This window comes from Homarus americanus, unplaced genomic scaffold, assembly GCF_018991925.1.
Source record: "Homarus americanus isolate GMGI-L3 unplaced genomic scaffold, GMGI_Hamer_2.0 scaffold53233, whole genome shotgun sequence".
Lineage (NCBI taxonomy): Eukaryota > Metazoa > Arthropoda > Malacostraca > Decapoda > Nephropidae > Homarus > Homarus americanus.
Genome location: NW_024751660.1, coordinates 4,609,613 through 4,624,654, shown reverse-complemented (window position 1 = coordinate 4,624,654; position 15,042 = coordinate 4,609,613). Strand labels below are relative to the sequence as shown.

Genomic DNA, 15,042 nt, shown 5'->3' with positions numbered 1-15,042 from the left:
AGTCGGTCATTTTATTTCTAACACATATAAAGCAAAAACATGTATTCATAAGTCCTCCTGTGTTATATTTCCGTTAAAGTCTTTTATAACTGTAATTAGTGGGTATAGTTGTTATGGCGCCCAATAACTTGAAAATAAATAGTATACTTTAAACGGTGAAGCAGTGTACAAGTTCTCAAACAAAAGTACCGAGAGTTGGACATCTCCGAAATGCCGAAAATTATGATAAATCCTTGAGTTATACACGAATTATATTGTTAAATTAGCTTTGGTATGATGTATAATGTGAAATATCAACCGTATAATGCATAAAACTCAGGAAAATGTAACATCACAATCTTTTATGATTCACGAGAAGAACAGCGTCACGAAGCCGTATTGACGCTTCCGGACTCAGCATGCCAAACTGTTTGATGCTACTGATGTTACTATTTCACCAAAATGATCCTTCCACAGTTGTTATTATTATCATCAACAATGGTACTTTAACCAGAATTAATAAAGGCTGAGCAAGACAAATAGGTACAAAAAGGTAACTTATTAAACAAAGAACTATAACAGTCATTGGTGTACTGGAACTACTCCAAAGGTGGACGGTAATTATTGAATCGTCCAAGTGATTTTTAACTTCTCGCCTCTCACCATTGCTATCAGGGTTCGATTCCCGCTTGGGTCTGATGTAATAAGAGTGTTGGTTGACCTGTGTGACCCCATGGACCGTGGCAGGTGTTCTGCAGGTGCTCCAGGTTCCCCTGTACTAACACTCGCCCCATGAAGATAAAGATAGCGAGAGACGCGGCTATGAACTGCAGGAGGACTTAAGGCTCTTTACAATAGATTATGTTGGCTAGAGTCAATTTAAGGTGGAGGTACAGGACTAAAATGGAACCTTAAGATTTATTACTGCGTTTAGTGGTTGGTCATACGTTACAGGGAGGGAGAGAGAAACAGCCACCCCCCCCCCCCTTACAACCCCAAACATCTAACACTCAACAATATCTAACTGATATGAATTATGTAGTTTTATTCAGTGAGTTGCATTACCTGTGCTGCATATACGCCATAGATCAGTCATGAAGCAGTAAGACTGAACATCCTTATCGTGGGGTAACTGTTCCGCCAATTGCAAAAGCGTCCGTGGATCACTTAATTTATTTCAAAGTTATCCCTTAAAAATCTTACGTTTTCACTTACGCTTGTTTATTAATATTATACAATAGTTTCTCCTGCAGATCTGTCCACTGTATCAACTTGTGACTAAAACATATGACAATAACAACTAAAATACGCTAATAAATTTGTTAATATGTAAGTTGTCGCTCAGCCTCCAGAGCCAACACACACACACTGACTGCAAGTTAATGTTCCTATTTCGTATCTTGTAATCCATTGTTCTTCCTACTTCTTGCTTTATTCCTATTTCTCTATCTATCTCCTCTCTTTGCCTCCTATTCTCTTTTGGTTCCTGCGTTTATCTTATCTCTTACTCACTCACTACTCTCTTCTCTTTGTTTATCCACTTGTCCTTCATCGCACGTCAGACACCTGTTGTTTCGTAGCCTTTATTTACAGTAGGACGACCTTTTCGAATAATAAAACGACCTATTCTTATATATATAAACGACCATACCACATTCACTCAATTAAACAGAAAATGGGAATAATTCAAAAAAAGGAAAATAAAAAATACATTAGTTTTTATTTTTTGATTTAATAAAGCAGTAAAAAATCTAATGACTAGAATGACGTCAACTTAGCTGACGGAGAGACACTTGAGAGAATTTTAAGAGATATTTGAGAGAATTTTAGAGACAATTGAGAGAATTTTAGAGACAATTGAGAGAATTTTAGAGACAATTGAGAGAATTTTAGAGACAATTGAGAGAATTTTAAGAGATATTTGAGAGAACTTTGGGTCATTTATGTTGTGTTTTCGGTTTAGTACATGATTCAATTAACATTAAGACTCTATAGGACATTATTTTGAAACTTTTTGTTTGAGTAAAAATATATAGACGTTGGGTAATTAAGATTGAATTCTAAGGTAATTTTTGAAGCCTAACTGATCATGTCTGAGGTAAAGTGAGATATTTAACTTTCTTATGTCAATCAACTGAAAAGAAATTTATCTTACGAACTTTTGAGTCTTGTTATATATAATCCCCATAAACAATGTGTCATTATCTCTCTTCTAAGCCATTTTTACCAGAGTTTCGTTCTCCGCCAGCCAAGCTCCAGGGTGGAGAACTATCGGTACATAAACATAAACATATCTAGTGGAAAATATAGATAAATATGCGACGATGATTTCGAGTATCCTCATTGGATCAAAGTCACAGTCCCGTTACACCAAGCTTATCTGATTGGTCAGCTTCCTTGACGTTTGTCGTTTTGATTGGTCAGTTTTCAGATATAGGTGAGGTTACTGATGATATGAACCAATCAGAAAATGTGTTTAAACCCCTTAACAATAATGTAACGGAAATGTGCCCGTGTCCGAATACAGGTGAGAAAAGTATATATAGATAATATTAAGAATATCCAGGTGTGTGAATAATAATACTGTTAAGCTCAAGGCACTTGTGGAGGGCGGGTGTGGCCCTCAGGTAGTTCGGTAGTTAAGGTGGCCACTACATGTCCAGTTTCTAATGCACTGTCTTGAACTGCTGTTGGGAGACTTAATGGCCATTCCTCGCTAACAACTCTCTTGTAAGTTGTTTAAGAATCTTCTCTATTATGAGTGACGTCACAACATGTATGTAGGTTTCACTTTATATATAATTGTATCTATATATGTATATTTATGTCACTTCTTTATAAAAACAATATATGGAGGCCAATAACAGACCGGTGAGGGGCACATGGCCACACATTATAACAGTGGTCCAGGTGACATGTCCATCGTGGCCAGACGACGCTGGAACCACCTGGATGCCATCTTTACGTGACAGATGGCTTGCGTCATGTCAAGGGTCGATGTTAACACTCACAGAAGATTCTGGCTGTAACCCCCCCGACAGGTGGAAATATAAACAGAGATTCTAACCTGTGGCCTCCAGTCTTGTTGCGAGGAGAGGCCCCTTGCATCACCTACACACATTCCACTGATGGCATTAATTGGGTCACAGGGGGGGGGGGGTGGTGTACCGACTCTCCTCGTAGATGTCGGTCACCTCAACGTGGTCGACAGCTTTCAGTATTTACATCAGAAAAACATCATATATACTGGACAATCGGTGGACGGTTTCAGTTGGGTAATACTGTATATATATATATATTGTATATATGTGCACTACGAGAAAGACAGTTAATATCACATAAGAGCTTCCCCCAAAAATAGTGGAATTCCCTATTTACACGGTCACACTCAGCGGCTTGGCTCCTTCTGGCAGTAAGGTAGGCAGTAAGGCACAGTACCTCCACGAGACAGATCAGGTGTCGCTCAGAGAGGAACCTTTTGGCACCATACTAAAGCACCTCAGATAAATGCCGACTTTGTCTCAGGCAGGAAGACTTAGGACACGACTCTTAGCACTTGAAGGACGGTGGCCAAGGTTACGTAAGTATTGATGAGACGAAAATACAAATTAATATCACTGGATGGTCTTTGTTGACAGACGTTTGTAAAAAAAAAAAATTTCAGAGTTCAGAATTATTTCAGAGTTTGTCTTTACCGACCAGGAGGTTCATAAACAGAAGGTTCATACCAGGAGGTTCATAAACAGACGGTTCATACCAGGAGGTTCATACTTCCTGGTGTGAGGTTCGTCTTGCTTCACAACACCAAAAGGAAACAATAGAGTCATTTTCCGCGCTTCTTTTGTTCTCTATAGTAAGGTTATAAATGGCACTGCAGATATAACTTATAAGTTTCAGTATAAAATTAAGTCAACTTCACGGTAGATATATCATCAAAGATCACCACATTCTCTTGTACACACGAGTTTCTCAGCACAATAGAGACGTGAGTTGTTGTTGACGGTGAAGGAGAGGCTGGCGGGACAACCATCAACACCTGCCACTAATGACGGAGCTGCTACCAGACGCTCATTAGCCCGCCTTCTGTCTTCAGCGGCGCTAGGTTACGGCACCAACATAAGGCACTGGATAGAGTGGCACTGTGTGTGAGTCTGCCAGCCGCTGTCAGTCACCTCAGATCACCGTTTCCATCACTGTTCACGTCTGTTAGGGGTCACTGCCGGGGTCATCATCAGTATTATCACTGTTGTGGTCGTTCTGTCGAGGTTACTGGTGCTTTGAGCGGGAGGAGGGGAGAGAGAGGTCGAGCGGTGAGGGACACATAGAGAGGTCCAGTGCAGTGGCGGTGTCCATCTCCTCCACTTCTTCCTCCTCCTCTTCCTCCTCCACCATGTGTGGGTGAGGGTGGAGGCCCCCCAGCCCTGCCAGCCCAGCCCCGCCCTGAAACAGCAGCCCAGCAGCCTGACACTGCTGCAGCGCCACCGTCCACGCCGCCGCTGACACGGACCCCCACGAGGATATACCCGCTGCACCCATACTCATGCTGGGCCCTGTGGGGGCTCCTGGGAACAGTGTGGGAGGTAGGAGAGAGGGTGATGGCGTAGAAGGCACCGGCGAAGGCACGAGAGATGACCCAGAAGAGGAGGGTGAGGGTGAGAGGTCGAGTCTGGCCGACGCAGCCATGGAGGGGTCGAGGAGGTCTGAGGCTGTGGTAGGAGGCAGAGAGAAGGAGGGGTTCTGGTCCTCCGGGCGGCGGTAGTGGCCGTAGATCTTGACATGCTTCCTGAGGGAGGAGGGGTCCGTGTACCTCTTACCACACCCTGGGTGGCGACACTCATATGGTTTGTCCACGAAATGTGTCCTCGTGTGTTTGAACCTGTCTGAGGAGTTGGAGTAAGCCTTACCGCACCCCGGCACTGTGCACACATAAGGCTTCTCACCTGTCAGGGGCCGAGGAAGACCTTAATTAGTACACTACATATACAACAAATATGTTAATTCTATGAAGGAGGAGTTAATGACGTACACAAAAAACTACCATTTTTTCTTAGTAGGAGAAACAAATTTACATACAAGATGACTACGTGTTAACCCCTTCAGTTATCATCATCCTTAAATAACTTACAACTCAACCATAACATTGACTCAACACCTCACCCAAACCCACTATTTCTGCTCACCCATTTAATATTATATAATAGAGTTTTGTTTTAATATTTCACTTGTGTTCTGGCTACATTACCCTCAGGACCAGAGCCACCCGATGGTCACAAGACGGGGAGGGGTGTGTTTACGGGAAGGAGCAACAGGCATTTCCACAGTGCTGAATATATTCATAACACATCCATCTCTCTCCCAGACACAGGAGCCCACAACTGTCTTCCTGGAACTAATTAAATACTTTTTACACACTATACTGGTTTCTTTCATATTTTCTTTTTATCTTTTCATCATCCATTTTCTCTGTATTATCTATATTTATTGTTGTTTACTTGTGTTAATCAGACCTCTATGCAATTATCGTTTTAATTAATATTTAACTAATTACAAAAATACAACAATGATTAATTTTATAACATTTAAAATAGCTATAACTATTATTTTCAGCAATACTGTGACAATCTACCTGTAACAGTGACAATCTACCTGTAACAGTACCAATCTACCTGTAACAGTACCAATCTACCTGTAATAGTACCAATCTACCTGTAATAGTACCAATCTACCTGTAATAGTACCAATCTACCTGTAATAGTACCAATCTACCTGTAACAGTACCAATCTACCTGTAATAGTACCAATCTACCTGTAATAGTACCAATCTACCTGTAATAGTACCAATCTACCTGTAATAGTACCAATCTACCTGTAATAGTACCAATCTACCTGTAACAGTACCAATCTACCTGTAATAGTACCAATCTACCTGTAACAGTACCAATCTACCTGTAACAGTACCAATCTACCTGTAATAGTACCAATCTACCTGTAACAGTACCAATCTACCTGTAACAGTACCAATCTACCTGTAACAGTACCAATCTACCTGTAATAGTACCAATCTACCTGTAACAGTACCAATCTACCTGTAACAGTACCAATCTACCTGTAACAGTACCAATCTACCTGTAATAGCACCAATCTACCTGTAACAGTACCAATCTACCTGTAATAGTACCAATCTACCTGTAATAGTACCAATCTACCTGTAATGGTACCAATCAACCTGTAATAGTACCAATCAACCTGTGATAGTACCAATCTACCTGTGAGAAGGCCAATCTACCTATGACAGCACCAATCAACCTGAACCAGAGGGCCGACTCACCTGTGTGTGTGCGGGCGTGGATGCGAAGATTCTCCTGACGACTAAACCGCTTGTCACACTGACTGCACACATACGGCCGCTCGTTAGTGTGTGTCCGGATGTGAATGAGCATCTTGTATCTGTCAGGGAGGAAGTGAGCATGTTAGTGAAGGGGTGACAGACAGACAGACAGACAGACAGACAGAGACACACACTTACACACGGGTTTTTGATAGATTTAATGATGAGATGCACTTGTAAAACACACACACACACACACACACACACACACACACACACACACTATACAGGTAAGTATTAACGTGTTTTAATCATCAGGTGATAATAATCTAGGGTGACTAATCTTAACGTGATCCAATAATACCTATACATTATAATCCTGATATATAAAACACTTTTCTATAGTTATTAAGGAATGATATAGGTAGTACATAAGTCAGTTTTATATATATATACTATTTTCTTTACACTCAGGATACACTTATATATTGAGTGTGTTTATGTGTGAGGCCCTAACTCAGTGGTTGGCGTTGAGGCCCGCGGGTAAGTGGACAGTAATGACCTACGTGGCGTTGAAGTTTATTTATTTAATCTAGCGTTGAAGCCCTTAACTCATGAAACCCTTGAGACCTACCTAGCATTGAAGCCCTTGACCCATGAAGCCCTAACGTTGAAGTCTTTAACACGTACCTAGCGTTGAAGCCCTTGACCCATGGAGCCCTAACGTTGAAGTCTTTAACACGTACCTAGCGTTGAAGCCCTTGACACGTACCTAGCATTGAAGCCCTTGACCCATGAAGCCCTAACGTTGAAGTCTTTAACACGTACCTAGCGTTGAAGCCCTTGGTCCTGGAGCAGCCATGCCAGAAGCAGAAGAAGGCGCCGTGCTGGGAGGTGACGTGAGCGGCCGTCAGGTGTGATACTAATTCATCAAGGCTCTCAAACCCCAGTCCACACCCGACCCACCTGGGGACAAGAGTACTGGTTAATGCCGGGTTACTGGGGTACTGGTTAATGCCGGGTTACTGGGGTACTGGTTAATGCCGGGTTATTGGGGTACTGGTTAATGCCGGGTTACTGGGGTACTGGTTAATGCCGGGTTACTGGGGTACTGGTTAATGCAAGGTTAATGGGGTACTACACGCCGGGTTACTGGGGTACTGGTTAATGCCGGGTTACTGGGGTACTGGTTAATACCGGGGTGGGTTAGGTTAGGTTGTAAATAACATAGAATAATATAGATAATTTTATAATATTTTTTTTTAATTTATGATTCGGGATTATTTTATCATTTATGTGTGAACGACAGTGAGCAGAGGACGAGGAAGTAGAGGGTGTGTATGTCTGTCTGTCTATCTCTGTATCTGTCTGTCTGTGTGTGTCTGTCTATCAGTCTATGTGTCTTTCTATGTATCAATGTATCTATCTGTCTCTATCTGAGTATCACCCCCCCTGTCTCCCCTTTTTCCCACGCCTTTCTCTCTCATTTGATTCTTCCCACCCATCTCTCCTCCCTCCCTCCCTCCCTACTCCCCAGTGACCTCCTGATCGTGTGTACACCCAACACCCCGGGCGGCCCCCAGCTGCGTGCGTATATGTGTGCGTTTGTGTGGATGCGTCTCGGCAGTGTGCGGGGGGGCCAGCGTCCAATTTCAGTGGTACAAATACTCACACGTACTTACGCGCACACACACACACACACACACACACACAGACGGTAGTAGAGTATGTCGTGATATATCATACGGGGTGAGGGAGTATGATGCTGTGTGTGCGTGTGTGTGTGTGTGTGTGTGTTTAAATATATGTACACACACTCACATCATATGTATATCCCCAAAACACACACACAAAAATATCTGAGCAATTCCATAGTTAGACAATCTTTAAAACTGGATGAGAGAGAGAGAGAGAGAGAGAGAGAGAGAGAGAGAGAGAGAGAGAGAGAGAGAGAGAGAGATTGACCTAATTACCAAAAATAAAATCTTATATCTCATTACTGTTATTATTATTGTTTTGTTGTTGTTGTTGTGTTATTATTATTGTTTTTGTTGTTATTATTGTTATTATTGTTGTTGTTGCTGTTATTATAATTATTATTATCATTTATCTTCGTAAACAATTATTTAACGTCTCGGAAGCCAGATCTTTACTACAGTAGTGTGTGTGTGTGTGTGTGTGTGTGTGTGTGTGTGTGTGTGTGCGTGTATTACTCATGCTTTCCTCCCCTTCGTAAAATCCCTCATTATGATGCAGAGAGACGATGGAGAACAAGAAGAAAGAAAGAACGAAAGAAATATGAAAGAATAACACTGAAGATAATCCCTTTCTCTGTCTCCTTTCAACTTCCGTGTGTGTGTGTGTGTGTGTCTGTGTGTGTGTGTGTGTCTGTGTGTGTGTGTGTGTGTGTGTGTGTAAACGTGATTCACCAACTCTATAACACAAAGCTATGCGTGACGCCACCACTAACACACAGCTTCTACCGTCTTCTCATTTAACTAAGAATGTAAATATTACTAAAAGACAAGATTGACATCACAAAAAAAATACTGTGGAATTTGGTACAGAAAATGTAATCATTCACAAAGTCTTTAGGGGAAAAAAGTAGCGGGGAAATACTACTACCACTACTACTACCACTACTACTATTACCACTACTATTACCACTACTATTACCACTACTACCAGTCATTCCCAATAGCCAACAGACCCGCAATGTACCTCACGTTCCTTACAGTGTGATTTGCATACCAACTGGCCCGGACTTTGCATATGAAAAGCAATGCAATCTTACTCTCAGTAGAATGGTGTTTCTGTCTTAAATCAAGGTTACGTAGTGTTAATATAATGAGCAGTTTATTGAGATGAGAGAGTGAAATATCTTTAGTGGATTGTTAAAGGCTTTTGGGATGATGTCAACGATTCTATACACACATGCATACATTCATCCATGTACTTTATGAATTTATACGATACAGAGAAGTTAATTACTACTATTCCTATTTCTTTATCACTGACAATAATAGCAAAAAACAGCAGCAAAAACAATAATAATAATAAACTAACTTCCTCTTCCCCACCAATTAGTCGTACACCAGGTAACTGCTTCACCTGTGCTCACTCAATATTACCTGTCAGTGATTTATGAAACCTTAAGGAAGTGATTGAGAGAGAGAGAGAGAGAGAGAGAGAGAGAGAGAGAGAGAGAGAGAGAGAGAGAGAGAGAGAGAGAGAGAGAGAGAGAGAGAGAGTTTTTAAGAATAGATTAGGGAAGAGACAGGTAGGTGGGGGGTAGATTTGATTAGTAGTAGTTTAGGAAAGACCAGATTAAAGTTACGCTAGTGTTAGTTTAAATCATATTATGTTAATGACAAGTTAGGTTAGGCTGATGTTAGTGGTAAATTAGGTTAGTTTAATAATATAATAAACATACTTAGCAATAGGTTAAATTATATTATATTAACTAACCTAAAATAATGTTTGTTTTCTGTTATATTATTTTACATTATATTAAGTGAGTAGAGAGATATAGTGAAGAGTATAATAAACATTTTAATACCTGTAATTTATATAATTTAATTATTTACCTGAGATAACTTCACTATTATAGACACTGTGGTGATGATAAACAAATAAAGTTAATCTTCAATTTATATTAATGATAGACGCTGAGCTATTTAACAACGAGTATTATTAGTGGTGGATATATTGAGCTATAATCTATCTGTCAGTCTTCTTGTCTGTCTGGCGATTTTAGTATCTATTCATATATCTGGTAATGATTCGGGTTTTTCTTCTCTGATATGACTGTTTTACTACTACTACTACTACTACTACTACTACTACTACTACTACTACTACTACTCTTATATGTAGATGGTTATTATTATTATTCATATTATTATTATTATTTTTGTTCTTATGGACAGATTCTGATATCAACTCCTAACGTTAATACTATAATCACTACAACTACTACTACAATCACTCTGGCAACTACCACCATCACTCCGGCAACTACCACCATCACTACAACCACTACTACCATCACTATAACCACTACTACCATCACTATAACCACTACTACCATCACTACAACTACTACTACGAAAACCTCTACTACCAAGACTACTGCTAGTACTACTACTACTACTACTACTACTACTACTATCATCATCACTATCACCTCTGCTACAATGACTACTTCTGTTACTACTATATCCTATTACTATCAGTGCTACTATTTCAATTACTGCTACTGTACTACTACTACTACGACTACTACTACCATTTCTACTACTATTCTTATACGACTACCGTAATAATATTCTCAATGTCATCATAACTGTCACCAACTCGTTTCAACTTCCTGTTCATGACATTAACTTAAATTGCTCTCATCACTACAGGTATTATGTTAATCCATCATTAATGAATAAATTCCTAAGGTAATCACAGTCATTAACAGGTAAATAAAATCCCTCCAGTCTTCTTTATAAACGTGATCTTTGGCCATCCTTGTTTTTGCTTACACTAATCCATCATCTGATTGGTCAATTTAGCCCCAGAGACACGCCATTGGATAAAATTGCTTTAGGCAGTTTGTTTACATCAGAGACACCGGCTGCCTCACCTTGATACTTAGATTAACTGTTATTATTACTTTGGTATTCCTGGCGCGGGTTTCCCAACAGCTGATGAATGCCTCCCGTGGGGCACCCCGCGGGGCATCCAGTCAGCTGATCAAGAGTTCCGACCGGGTGGTGAAGGTCCCTCGGGCTGCCTCAGGTAAAAATGACAGCTCCCTCGGGTCACCCAGGTATCTTACCGCCCATTATAAGACACAGGTGCCTCCAGTGATCCCAGCAACTCCCTGGGTTACAGGTGTCCAGCCCACGGAAAATACCTTTAGCTGTCTGACACACCCCCGTGGCAACATCCCAGGTCCCTAGGGTAAATTATAGGTCCCTGGGGCAAATTACAGGCCTCTAGGGCAAAGTACAGAGCCCTAGGGTCAGTTCACAGGTCCCAGGTAACAGTACAGGTAACTTACTTGCATATCAGGTCGGGTGCGTCTTGTTCCCCGGGTGACATTGGACAGTCTGGCGTCATGTCGTGGTGTAGCGTGGCTCCGTCGTCCCCTCCTTCACGAGAGGTGACGTCTTGCCCCTGCTGGTGGTGACGTGGTCTCCTTCTAATGTTTGCCTCCTGCGTGCACAGGTGATCCTTCCTGCTGGGGATAATGTTGGCTTCGTGCAGGTGGTGATGGTGGCTGGTAAAGGTTCTTCCTCAACGTGAGGCTCCTGGAGGAGGGATAGGATTTTTCGTGCTGGTGGTCACAATGTCCCCCACACTGGAATCTGTCCTCTTGGTTCCTCCTGGTGGTGGTGGTAGTGGTGGTCAGGTGATCTGGTCTGGTACTTCCCGATAGTTTATGTCCTAATTCTCCTTTCCACCGAATTTTTCTTTTGTTGTTTTAGCGGAGTTTTGTTCGTAGTGAATGTTTTACTTTGTTGTCATTGTCTGTTTATGATAAAATATTTTTTTTTTTTTTTAAGAGGAAAGTCATCTACCTGGGCACATGTTCCCGGTAGTGGTGTTGTGGTCAGTCTGAGGTATTACCTGTCGACGTGTGTGGGACCCGGCTGGTCTCCACCTGGTGTCAAATTCCTTCCGAGTTCCGCGAAGGACGATTCACTGAGGGGATTCTAACCAGCGTCCAGGTGACGTTGTCTTCTGAGTAAGCGATTGTCACAGCACTTGTTGGAAAGATCCGAGGTGGAGCGTCAACATTAAGTGTTTATTTTTATCACTATCTTGTCTGGCAAATATCTTCTTCTAAACACTTTTGATGGATGTGATTATAGGCACCAGACCGAACCTGCAAATTCAAAGACGTGAATTTAGAACGACACAGAGGACAGCACAAGGCATGGCACCTTTACAAACACACATTTGAAAGTAGAATTATGAGATCGGGTCATCAAATATATCTCTTACTAGTCATGAAAGGTGATATAATTAAGATAGGTTTTTCCCGCGTGAGTGACCCAGGAGCCTCACACAACATACTCGGGCAGGAGATCTGAAAAGTATGAAGCAGCGAAGGTTTGGTTACGGTTCCGGGAGTGTGTAATGACCACGAGGGTGCGGACCTGTGGTGGAGACGAGCGGGAGGTCGACGGTGCGGAGAGTGAGGTGGAGGTGCGGCGTGTGGGGCCGCTGCGGCGGGACTGGCGGCCAGCGTGCGGCGTGGTCAGGTCCCCGCCCCCCGCCGCGCGCCCACCACCCAGGGCCCTGCACTCTGGGGGACACCACACCGCCACACCTGCACCGCCCTCCACCACCCCGACCACATCCCCGCACCTCCACACCCCTTCACCCCTCCCACCCGTCCCCCTCATTGGCCTACCCGCTTCCCCGTACTCTTCAAGCCCCGCCTACCTGCAATTGTCAACCAATCAGCAGCGGAGGCGACAGGTGTGGGCGGGACGGTAACAGGCCAGCCGAGGCGGGCGGCCAGGTATATCGGAAGGTGTGTGGCGGCAGTGGGGGGAGGACCGGCTCTTGCCTCGGAACAAAATTTGCCTTCTAGCCATGATGTTTTTTGTGACTACTGAGAAGACCCCCACGGCAGCCCGGCCTGGCCACGCTACCTCAGTCTGGCCCTCGGCTCATCAAGCCTGGCCACGGCCCCTCCCATCTTGGCCACTGCTGTTTCAGCGTGGCCACAGTCTCCCAGTGGCCACTTGATCCTGGTAGTGATCACCTTAGACTGGCAGCGGTGTCCTCGACTTAGTTGTGGCCTAGTCGTGGCCATCCCAGCCTGGTATTGGCCACCCAAGCCTAGCCTGGCAGTGGCCACCCCAGTCTGGTATTGGCCAATTGAGCACAGTCAATCTCCTTACACCACCTGTATGACACTAACAACGGCACCAATCTTGTGATACCAACTCAAACACCATCCTTGTGACACCAATCTTATGAAACCCATCCTGTGACACTAACTCTGACACCAACCTTGTGACACCCACAGTGACACCAACCTTGTGACACCAACTCTGATACCAACCTTGTGACACTAATCTTGTGACACCAACCCTGTGATACCAACTCAGACCAACCCTATGACACCCACACTGACACCAACTCAGACACTAACCTTGTGACACTAACCTTCTGACACCAACCTTGTGACCACCAGATCTTGTTCTCTATGACACCGGGTGTTGGTGATACCTTAGGAAGAGAAATGTATCGTGAGGAGGATGGGTGGGTGGTGTAACCCTGGTAGGCTGGGCGGCGGTGCCCCTGGGATCGACGCCCCCCCGGGTAGCGCTTCTCACGCCCCTGGAGGCCCCCGCCCGCCCGGGGGGCCGCCTCGACCCACCCAGGGAAATTATACACCGATGGGAACACAAAGTTTTTACGGCCCACTTTCTGTACTGCTCCCTCCACCAGGCCCTCCACTCCCTCCACTCCCTCCACCAGGCCCTCCACTCCCTTCACCAGGCCCTCCACCTCCCCCTCCACCCAGGCCCCTCTCCACTAGCTCCACCAGGCGCCCCAGGCCCTCCACCCTCCACCAGACGCCCACTAGCCCTCCCACTGGCTCCCTCCACTAGGTCCTTCATTCAGCCCCCCCACCAGGCCCTCCACCAGGCCTCCTACTCCCTTCACCAGGCCTCCTCCCTCCACCAGGCTCCACCAGGCTCCTCCACCAGGCGCCTCCCAGGCCCTCCACTCCCTCCACAGGCCCTCCACCAGGCCCTCCACCAGGCCCTCCACCAGGCCCTCCACCAATCCCTCCAACAATGCAATAAAAACTACAAGCACAACAACAACAACGCCAACAACAAGGTCCTTTTTCCTCAATAACTTATAACACTTGTTTACCGTAGACACCTGATGCACAGCGTCCGTCCATAAGACACCCGATAGTTTACCATCCCTAAAATAAACGATAAGGACCTATCCATTAGTTCCTCACCATCCATACCCATCCCATCCACAGAACTATCCCCCATCCATCCACACCCATCCCCATCCACACCCGAGAAGTAATCACCTGGACAAGTTGTTGCTCTTGGTCCACTCAGCCCCTCACAGGCAGCCAGGTAGAAATGGACGGGCAGTGGACGGTAGTTTGACCTCTGTCGGGTGTATCCGGAGGCACCTGCTCACACCTGTACACACCTGCCTCCTCCACCTTCTCCGAATTCCTTCACCGTAGGACCAGGAGCCGAGTCGCTTCTCCTGTGGGTAAGACCTGGTTAATGTAGTGTGTCTGTGTGTGTGTGTTACGCTCTTTATGTTGTTAAAACTTAATAACAATGAATTGGTGACATTTGCTCGGTTTCATTAAGACACCGATTAGGTTAGATTAGATTAGGTAAGGTTAGGTTAGGTTAGGTTTGGTGTAATGAGAAGATATACAATACTTAATCACACACACACACACACACACACACACACACACACACACACACACACACACACACACACACACACACACGAACACACACACACACACACACACACACGAACACACACACACACACACACACGTGCCTAGATTAATGACCAGGTCTGGAATCTTGAAAAATAACTTTTCTACCCACTTGTCTTCTTCCTCCTCCTCCTCCTCCTCCGCCTCCATCCTCCTACTTCTCCTCCCCTCCTCCTCCTCCTCCTGGGTAGATAAGCCCCGTGAACAATAATGACTGTCGCACTAT

At 44.1% G+C, this 15,042-nt stretch overlaps 1 protein-coding gene across 3 annotated transcripts; it reads right to left on the bottom strand.

Annotated features, from left to right (window-relative positions):
• Window positions 1-1,842: 1,842 nt before the first annotated feature.
• LOC121854760 (zinc finger protein GLIS2-like) lies at window positions 1,843-14,579 on the bottom strand. Of its 3 annotated transcripts, none has more exons than XM_042349511.1 (5): window positions 14,376-14,579; window positions 11,361-12,188; window positions 7,136-7,273; window positions 6,308-6,426; window positions 1,843-4,919 (listed from the first exon to the last, which is right to left on the bottom strand). In XM_042349511.1, the coding sequence occupies exons 2-5, from the start codon at window positions 11,417-11,419 to the stop codon at window positions 4,246-4,248; spliced, it is 990 nt and encodes a 329-aa protein (XP_042205445.1). In that variant the 5' UTR covers window positions 11,420-12,188; window positions 14,376-14,579; the 3' UTR covers window positions 1,843-4,245. The 3 variants fall into 3 exon arrangements, with proteins under 3 accessions (XP_042205445.1, XP_042205443.1, XP_042205444.1); XM_042349509.1 differs by lacking the exon at window positions 14,376-14,579 and adding an exon at window positions 12,380-12,548; XM_042349510.1 differs by lacking the exon at window positions 14,376-14,579 and adding an exon at window positions 12,463-12,534.
• Window positions 14,580-15,042: the final 463 nt, after the last annotated feature.

Excerpts from the sequence above, each read along its gene's own strand:
- LOC121854760 (XM_042349511.1), bottom strand. The coding sequence starts at position 11,419 with ATGACGCCAGACTGTCCAATGTCACCCGGGGAACAAGACGCACCCGAC. Across the intron at positions 6,427-7,135 it reads ACCAAGGGCTTCAACGCTAG|ATACAAGATGCTCATTCACA; the intron begins GTACGTGTTAAA and ends CCTCCCTGACAG. Across the intron at positions 4,920-6,307 it reads CCACGCCCGCACACACACAG|GTGAGAAGCCTTATGTGTGC; the intron begins GTGAGTCGGCCC and ends GGCCCCTGACAG.